The following is a 10,721-nucleotide window of genomic DNA, read 5'->3' as shown; positions in this document are numbered from 1 at the left end:
GAGTAGTAAAATATATATATATATATATATATATATATATATGTTATTATCCTATTTAAAAATTAAATTATAAAAGAAATAATTAAAAAAAAGAAAAAAATCATATAAATATGCAAACAAAAACTGTTCATTAAATCAAAGTTGTTTATTAAATTATTTTTGTTTGCATGTAGTTTCTCTTAAGTAATATTTTTATAATTCCGGAAAAATATTTGTAATTTTAATTTAATTTTAATTCCATATAATTATACATGATATTATTTTCATTATAAACAATGCCATTTGTGCATTTATATATTTTTTAATTACTGTTTTCGTAATTAATTTCTGAACTATGGTTCCATATATAATATCTCGTAATCTAAAAAGAGTGATTAAACGAGATGTGCATACTGGATTTATTAAAAACTTAATATACACCGCAACCCTTAGACATTTACAGCTTTTTAACAGTCATGTAATTAAGAGACGAATTTCCATAGACTTGACGAAGCACTTTCGGTCGATACTTCATTTTTGCCTCGCTTTGCATTATAAGATTGCTCTTTAACCCGTGCACAAGCGTACGTTTCGTGCAATTAAGATGAGTTTCAGAAGATGGGTAAGCGATATTCCTTCGGGCGATACTTGTAACTGGAGAGTTTCTGGCCCTTAGAGATTGACTGTTCTATCTTCGAACTTCGAACTTCCATGCAGTAAGCGTCATGCAGATAGATATTCGCAAATTAGTCAAAGAGAATTCTATGTATGGTAATTTATAAACACCATTTATAAGCACAATTTATTTGCATGAAATACGCAAAAATAATTTGTATATTAATTTGTATTCAGCATATTTAATCTATTAAGGCAAAAAATGTACAAATTTAAATCATTAAAGAATTCAGAAAAATAAAAAATTATGTATATGGAATTAGGATTACATGTATTATTATTAAACGTTATATTTATAATATTAATATTTTGCTCATTAAAAATTATTTTACAATTTAGATAAATATTTCTTTATTATATTGCATCACAAATATGTATATATAAAGTATTCAAAATATACTGTAATTCCTTAAGTTATCTAATTCTTTACACATCATTTCTTGAGAAATTTATATTATCTTGGAAAATCTATAACTTTCTATTCAGAAAAGCAGAGAGTCGTTAACTTCAGTCGCGTACAATGTGCAGTATGGCGAATTGCACACTATGTAATTAAAATTTTACAATTTTACATACAGTGAATTAAACGTTCCACAATTAATTAGATTTCTTGCACAATCGTATGTTGCGCAGTACCTCGCGTTGTTGTTGCAAGCATAGCAACAAGATTTTCAAGTAATATGAAGCTATAGTCAAAAGTTTCATGCGATCCCCGAGGCACGAATCTGTTACACGAGGCACCGATTGCTTCAAGAAATCTATAACAAGGATTTCTCGCCATCTCTTGAGATGTTTATACATATATTCCTTAAAAAATGCGAAATATTCGCGGGTCACGAGTCAAGTAGCAATTCGCTACCGACGAGCTGACGCGACCTAGCACATTTTGTTTTCTGCATTGACAATCGTGTCTTCCATGTGCATACACACAGTGACTTTCTTTGTGACCAAGCAGTCGGACGGTCAGTCGCATGAAAACTACCGCCATGTATTTCGTGTTTCACAGAGACCGCATAGAACGGACGGATTTGTTGCTCCAGCAACCTCAATAGCAAGCAAACATATCCTGCATCATGTGAAAACATCCCGCATTGTCGTCGCGTGACGTCCAATGTGTACACGCCTGCCTGCCTGCCTTCTATTCTCATTGAAAAAAAGATATTCATAATATGAGTGGCTCACTGCAGTGATGAAATATCTCGTCAGAGACGCGAGTATATTTGATTACTGTCAGATATCTTTACTACGCTCTGTTCAATTCCCTTAATATCTCCCGAGTTAATTGGATACATTACTTGAGAACATATCCAGACGCAGAACTTACTTATGTTAGAGTACAATTTTCTCGTTAACTCTTAAATTTTTATTATCTTTATTGCTCTCTCATCGATTTTGTTCTTTTGAAAAAAGATGGCTTTAAGTTGTTGCAATCTTAAAAATATCTTAGAATAGAAAAACACAAGTTAAACATTAAAAAAAATCTTCATTACGGAGAAAACATATCTCGCGACTGTTTTAGCAAAATGAGAAAACACTGAAGTTCATTGCAATATTTTTATATAGTTGAACGTTTTATAGTCTTTCAGAAAAAATTAGAAAATAATGAAACAATTACGATAAAATGTATGAATTTATTTTCATGCGAAATATGAGCCATTGTCTACAATCATTCCTAATTGAATTTATCGCGTGTTAAATGTATGCTAATGGTATATCGATAGAGTATGACATAGATTTTCATATGAATGGAGTTTCGCAAGAAGTAAAAGTAGAATCGTAAGGAACGTTGCATCATAATGTTTCTGCTCAAACAGTGTAGTTATCTTTAAATTGAGTCGATAGTATATTGATTCATAAATGCAAAACTCACTAAGTCTTTGTGAACGCGTATAATGGTGCTGTAAAGATAGGCGTTACTACTTGCGCTTGATAAAAGACGTTTGTTACTACTTATGGCTTCCTTAATTTTATTAACTCTGCGTGAAGCTGTATATTTCAACAATTTTTTCTAAATATTTACTACATAAGATGTTTCAAAATTCGTGAATCAAAAAATCACAGTAAAAAAGTGATTAAAAATTTAATTTAAAAAATAATTTGTAAAATAATAAGAATTTAAATATGGCCAATTATGGACTATGTTTAAACACTGAAATACGGTAATATTCAACGCATGCACGATTTATGGACAGATGATCGTCTAAACGTAATTATATTTAAACTTATAACTCTATTGCTACACTGAGAAAAAAATATAGTTAATTTTAATAAATATTTAGTTCAATACTGCCAACTAAACATTTACTTACAGTAAGTAAATATTTATTCAGTAAAAAAAATAATTAAATTAAATCAATCTTTCCTTTTTTTAAATAAATGTATCTTTATATTTAATAAATATTTAATTGGCAGTATTCAATTAAATATTTATTAAAATTGACTATATATTTTTTTTCAATGTAGAAATAAAAATATGTACATAATTACATAACTTCTTATTTAATTTTTCAAAAATTGGTATTTTGATTCGCAAATTGGGATATCCAGTATAATATTAAATAATATGTTTAATTAAATAATTATATATTTGATGCGTGTATATAATATAATATGTAAAAATTGTATCTTTAATATATAATATACATATAATATATAAACATAAATAATTCAGAAAGATATTTGTGGTGCTTTTTATCATTAGAGAATGGCGATGAACATTCGCCACAAACTTTGCAAGATATGAGAGTAATAAGAAGGTGGGATAAGTTTACAACACTTTTCTTTTATATCGATAACGATGCTGTGCGCACCTGTGCCGCATGCTGTTCAGTACAAAAACACAACCGTCAGGCAACGTTTCTAATTTTTCAATGTGAACATATTATACAACATATTGAAATTTTAATTTATTTGAAGAAAATGCCTTGAACTATTGTTAAAATAATCTACTCGTATTTAAATAAATGCATATTACGTGATGCTGACCAAATGACGACAGTAACAACAATAATTTGGCAATAATTTACATAATCGGTCAAATAGGAAGATGGAAATTAGTTCATTATAGCTCATTGTATATGTATTAAGTATTAAATTTTGAAATTGTTTCGGAAATTACTTTATATAGTATATTCGATATCAAATTCTTTTATTATATTTAATTTCTCTTTATATTCCTTTTTTAATAAAAAAATCATATGTAAAATGCGTATTGTTATTGATTTTTCAATTGTTTTAAATTCTATAGAGTAATTGTTACTGACGAAACAATACGCAATGTAATATGATAATGAGGTATCAAATTAAATTCCTGCGTAAATCTGTTTGAAATTAATTAAAAGATAAAATTTCTCTATCGGAACACATTTGTCAAAAGCTTTAAATTTTCAATTTCAAATAACTTCGTAATTAATTTTTCGTTAACTCAGGATTATTAGTCGGCATGAAAAATCATCTCGTGAATAATTCAAACTTCTTGCCACCGGATCTGCTTGCTTTAGTGCGCCCAACCTTTATGTTTTCCCTAGTTATTCTGTGTAGCTATGTGGTCGTTTGTTTTTGAATTCTCTTTTGTGTGTCTACTATCTTGCGCGACATAATAATATTATTTTGATACAAAAGTCGCAATATTCTAGAGTTAAGAAAAGAACTGAAGATAAATGATGTAAAAGAATTACAGCAGTTAACAATATCTATAATTCATATATATATCCTGTTAGTACTTTTAATCTTGTTTGTGACAAACGATATATGATTTCTATTTATTGTATTATTGTTCGTATTTGTAATTAATCAGTTTTATAAAGGCAATTGTCAATCTAGCAATTTATATAGACGATCTGACCTATTTCAAAATCAGGATGACGAGGTTTTATGCTATTTTTTATGTGTACGATGTAATTACGACGGTGGCACTGATTAAGCATTTTATCTATATCGCTAACGACAAGTATTCTAGATTGAAGCTGCAGGGACGATATTCAAATTCCAGAGAGACGAGGAAGAAATAAAATTCATCCATAACAGTAACCTGAATAGTCTGATCTAAAAAAGTCACTTGTGTATGTAAATATATTATCAAATATACCAAGAAGAAAATAGCAGACACGATAACAGACACGATAACAGATCGAGTTGCAATCTTCAAATATGACATGATTAAGAGATTGTGTAAATGTTCATTTATATGACATTAAAAAATGTAAATATTAATTGCATTTAATTTAAAATTAAACAATATGAAACGATTGTTAGATCGATATGAATAAATCAAATTTTTAATAAAAAGAACTATATTCTATCAAAATGATTAATAGAATAGTGTTGATATCTTTGAGAGAAAAAAAATGTTTACACCAAATTTTTTAATGCAGTTAAAATAAAATTATAACAAAGATATTAAATAGTTAAATTTATTTATGTTTTCATTCAATTATAATATATAGGATAACTCTTATAAATACATCGCGCTGGGATTTACGCCGCAGAAGTCAAAAAAATTAGGAGTGGGGATAATTTTGCAACTACTCTGTTACATTTATATCTTTATGTTATATTAACATTATGTTATGATTTTAGTTTTTTCTGTAAATAAAATTATTGTGAATTGAATTGATTTGTCACTGTAATAAGTAACGCCATCATAAATTATAATCTACATAAAATGATTACTGCAGTAGGGCGTGTAAAAGACTTAGTGGTTATTTCGTGATACATACGTATAATGGAATAGTAAAGCATGTTGTGTAGCAAGATACAAGTGCTTTGCTTTCGTATTTTTTGTTCATTTTGTTATCTTGTATGTTCCACCTGTTTGGGATATACGACATTTTTAGCAAGCGGGATTTACGCCCAAAGCATACAAAGTGCGCAGATTGAATTCAGTGCACTAAATGCAATAAACGCATCATATGAAATATGTACTTCATGTAACACTTGTGATCAAGGTTGGATAAGTTAACTTTTTTTACCTAAGTTAAGTTAAAGTTAATAACTTTGAATATTTAACTTAATTAAGATACAAGTTAATTTATAAGGAAATTAATTGAATTAAAAGTTAATAAAAAAAAGTAATTGTGAAATGTTAAAAAAAGTAATTGTAAAATGTTAAAAGTTAATTTATTTTTTTTATTTTTTATTTCGTGATTCCAGGATTTCAGTCTTACAAATAATGGAAATGACAAATATATACTTGGTCAATACCTATTAAATTTATTTACTTTTGCAATTTTCACCTCAAATTAAGTTATCGCTATTGCCGCGCATTATGTCTGAGACTTAACTTCAAAAAAATTAAATAAAAATTAATAGTTACAGATAAAATGTAACTAAATAAAGTTAAAAAGTTAAGAGTCTAAATTGTAAGTAAATTAAGTTAAAATTAACTTAACTTTTTAACTTAACTTTTATCTTTTTAACTTAACACTATTCAATCCTGCTTGTAATATATGTAGGAAGATTGTAATTGTTATTTATTACTTCACATACATATTTACCATTCTTATTCCTTAATAAAGACATTTAATAAAGACATTTTATTGTGTCATTATACGTCTTATTTATATGAATTATTTTTTTATGAGCCATACATATCCCCCTCTCTTCTCCTATGAATAGCCGTATATCTTCCATAGGACAAAAATGTAAGGGTTTCAAAAAATTTATTTTTTAATATAAAAATACCATAAATATTTTGAATTTCTAATATTTTTTTCATAGTAGTAGACAATATAAAGTTTTTACTGATAGTTTGTTTACTATAAACACAATAAATAATACTTAATAAATTAAGTTTTTGATAGGTGCGGCGTACATACCGGAATTACCCTATCAATGTTTGTTAGTACAAATAGTTTTCTATAAAATTTATACGTAATACTTAGTAAATACTTAGTAAAAAAAACATTTTGTATTGTATTAAAAATGATCGCAGTCAAAAAAAAGTCTTATCAAAATTTTTGCATTGAATTTTTAACATATTCAAATGTTAATTTAACATAATGTGATTTTTTTGTGTTATTTGAATATTTTATATTAAATTAATATTCAACATTTTTAGTATAACACAATTTATGAGTAAATGATTTTATGAATAAATAACATAAAAATATTTTAAAACATAAATTCTAAAATAAATGAATAAAATAATGTTAATAATGTAAATATTAATTTTACTAAAATGTGTTAATTTAACATATATATGTTAATTTTACTAAAGAAATATGCTTTTACAATTTACTTACGAATGATGTCACATTTCTTGTGTGCATTTTTACATAATATTTGTATTATTTCTTAATATATTCATCTTATGTTAAATTAACATAAAAACTTTGATGGACTGCTTGAAAAATGTAAATAGTATTAAATTTAATACAAATTTTCCAATTGTATATAGAAATTAATAACAATAAAATAAAAAATCATTATAGATTTTTTCTTGGAAAAAACAAAATAATAACAAATAAAATAATTAAAATAATATTATTCGTTTAATATCTCTGTTTGCTTATCAGAAATATTTTATATTAAATATTATTTGTCGGATAAGAAACAGTCGCTAATACCGATGGATCTAAGCTGACGGAGATGCGTTGTATCCACGGTTGGGTCGGTAATGCAAACCTACGTTGCTGAATCGTAGTTGCTGAATAGAGGCAAGTATTCCCGAGGGCATTGATTATTCCCTTGCATGGTAGCTCGCAAGCTTCCATCACCTTCCGTCTGATGGCGCACTGACGTAGCATATTTTTAATGGCGCGACTATCGAGGATAGTTCCCCTGGGACAAAATTATATATTCGTCAAGGACACCGATCCTCCATCGATTTATAACTTTTTCCTTTTCTGGGTTATCCGCGAGAGTTATTTCGTATTTTCTCGGTTCTTAGGTAGACATTAACCCGAGAAAGTTTTTAAATTATGTTTCGTATATTGGTTTCCTCAAGACTACTGGAATTTATGTAATTAATAGAGAAAATTATTATTAAAAATATAGATGAAATTAATAGATAAAATTGCAATGTAGTTTGTACAACTGTAACTCTAATGGAAAGCAGATTTTTCAGAAATAGTTTAGATAATTTAAAAATATACATGTATTTTTGAGCCTCTTTTCTTTTTTTCCTCTTAACTATAATTGAAAAATTCGATTGTTGATATACTTAGAGTTTTGCAATTTTGTTTATCATTAAATGAGACAAATTAATAAACATAAATAGCAATTACTGAAATAATGAGATATAAAAGATTGACTTGTAATACTTATTTAAGTATTCCTATACATAAATACTACATTTAAAATTTTTTATTGTAATATTCTATAAAAAATTTTTTTAGTAAAACAGAGAGATTTTTCTTAATGAATAGGTAATAAATATTTACAAAATATTTATAAAATTTTCGCTAATGTTCGCTACGATTCGTTAATATTCATAATTATTACAATTATATGTGTAAAATTATTAGCAAAATATTGGGACTTTGATTATTCTGACTTCATGTATCTCAAAACTATTGCCCCTATGCTCAATTTAAATTTCTTCTGAAATTAATGTCCCATTATATAGCATTTGATTCAAAATTCAACAATTTGATTCAAAATTCAAAAACCACAAAAGGCCTAAATTTGGGATCATTCTTTTTTTCTAATTAATATATGAAGACTGATGATTACATCAGTTATAAGTAGCACTGAAATCACTCATTAACTTTTAGAGAGTACATACATAAAAATAATGTCTATGTGCTTAAAATGCTTATTTTTTTTAATTTTAAAAAACATTAATTTTTAAATTGTGCAGTGTCTCAGTAGTGAAAAGCTATAGATTACATACATCTTTAATTATATTTTGTAAATGTTTGCAATTGATACATTTGATATTGATCCAGAATGCAGCATTTAATGCGGAATAGTTTGTCCACAAACTTGCTTAGGTGAGATTCGTTATAATCGGGTTGCGTCAAAATGCAATTTACATATTCTGCTGATTACCTAAGGGACAAAATAAAGTTTTTAGCAGATAGTTCCAACGGGAGTAGCTATCCATCCGCTAGGAAGGCAATCGCTGCAGCCTTGGCCGCGCAGAGACTAATTAAATTAACCTTTCTAGGTGCATGCGCGCGTTATTCTGATATGCAATCTACAGAGGCCACATTACCATCACGTTGACTTCAGGTTTTCACAAAATGTATATAAACTTGATAGACAGCTATATTTGCGACAGTTAATTGCTTGTAGCAAAACGCGTGGTGATAGGAGACGAATTGTTAACGCATCGCAGTGATTAGAACATTTTCAGGCATAATTGATGACTGAATACATATATAAAATACATATTCAATGTAATCTACAGTTTTTCATTACTACAGCACTGCACAATTTAAAAATTAATATTTTGAAAAAATAAGCAAACCTCCTTTTAAGCACATTATTTTTGCATATGTATTTTCTAAAATAAATAATATTCTATTGATAATACTCTAAAAAAAAAGTGAATACAGATTGAAATGCATTTGATCTGCAAAAATTATAATCTCTAAAAGTGAATCAGTGTATTATTAAAAACAGTAAATATTTGCTAATGATTACATCAATTATAAGTGCAGCACTAAAGTTAGTAATAATATATTGAATCACTTTTAGAGAGTATAGTCTCATTATTTTATTTAACATAACGATTAAATTTTAAAATATAAACTTAAGTGTTAAGCGGTATATTTTTATCAAATCTATAAAATATAATACTATATTGCAAAGAATAATATAAAAATTCAAACATATATAATATAATACTATTACGTCAATGCAATTAGCAAATTCTCATTATTGATTTTCGAATCCATATTTAACGATAAAGAGATTTAGGTCGGCCAGATCAAATTGCCAGAGATTGGCACGTAGACATGGGAAAATATCGTTTCATTTCCAGTTCACGATTGTTTCACGGACGAATGTGAAACAGATCGCTATTTTCTTTCTGTCTACATATACTACACACATCATGTTTTGATAGAAATGCGCGACTATATAGTTAAATGTTTTGTTTATATAATCTGTCACTTGTTCTGTTAATGAATCGCACTCTCTAATATTAGTTAATTATTTTTGCACGATTGCATAAAGTATTTCGTACAAATGATCATAACACAGAGAGGTTGTCAGATATGTACCTTCTTCTGAACAAGGAATCCTTCTTTATTCCCATTCCTTAATTTTTTTATCTTCTAATTTAGTATATAAACCGAAGCACAGACAGATAACTTACAGACAAAGTACACACGGCTTAGTTAAATAATCTCTGTCCTTGTCAAACGATTTCAACAATGACGAGAATCAAAGTATTAACGATCTTGCAATGAACATAGGTATGCTACTAACAAATAGACTTTAATTATCATGAATTATAACAGTAATACTAATATCATTTCGTTATTAGAATCTGGAAATTATGTGTCCACTCAATTGAAAAATAAGGCTGATTTGTATTAATATAATTTCGGAATAAAATTGACAAGAAATCGAGTGTTGCGTTGAGCTTAGAGACTCATGAATAAATTTTCAATAATCTTGTTAACTAAAGACACCAGACAAGTTTTCACTTTTACTGAGTAAATTATTAATTATTTACTAATTTTATGTAATACAACGTACTGAAGATGGCCAGATAGTGGCCGAAACATATATATTTTATAATTTTGAAGATTATGAATTTTTAATATATGACATACCGCTTATAATAATTTGTGTTGTGGTTTTTATGCTCCTTTTTTCATATTGATACCACGTAGAATTGATATGATAGATGTAATATAGCAATATTCTATACGTATACAAATTCTATTCTAATTATAAATGCTGTAATTATATATTTATGTCGTCATTTTCAAAATATAATCTATCAAATTTTGTGTAACAAAAATTTGTATAAATCACTATAGTATATATGTATAATTCAAGTTTCCAACTAGTTACTAATTAATAAATATTATACGCATAAACTGATATTATATAATGGATCTTTAAAATCAAATTTAATGAAAGTGAATACCGAAAAATGTTCAATCTCT

The 10,721-nt window shown here is 27.1% G+C and overlaps 1 protein-coding gene across 1 annotated transcript in view; it reads right to left on the bottom strand.

Annotated features, from left to right (window-relative positions):
- LOC105627655 (peripheral plasma membrane protein CASK) overlaps positions 1 to 7,400 on the bottom strand; it is a 53,294-nt gene extending 45,894 nt beyond the window's left edge. The window contains exon 1 of the mRNA XM_012208933.1: positions 7,221 to 7,400. Coding sequence (XP_012064323.1) covers positions 7,221 to 7,400 — 180 coding nt within the window. The remainder of the gene's footprint in view (positions 1 to 7,220) is intronic.
- Between the last annotated feature and the right edge of the window lie 3,321 nt (positions 7,401 to 10,721).

Source organism: Atta cephalotes (assembly GCF_000143395.1).
Source record: "Atta cephalotes unplaced genomic scaffold scaffold00009, whole genome shotgun sequence".
NCBI lineage: Eukaryota > Metazoa > Arthropoda > Insecta > Hymenoptera > Formicidae > Atta > Atta cephalotes.
This window is presented reverse-complemented; position numbering and strand designations above follow the sequence as displayed.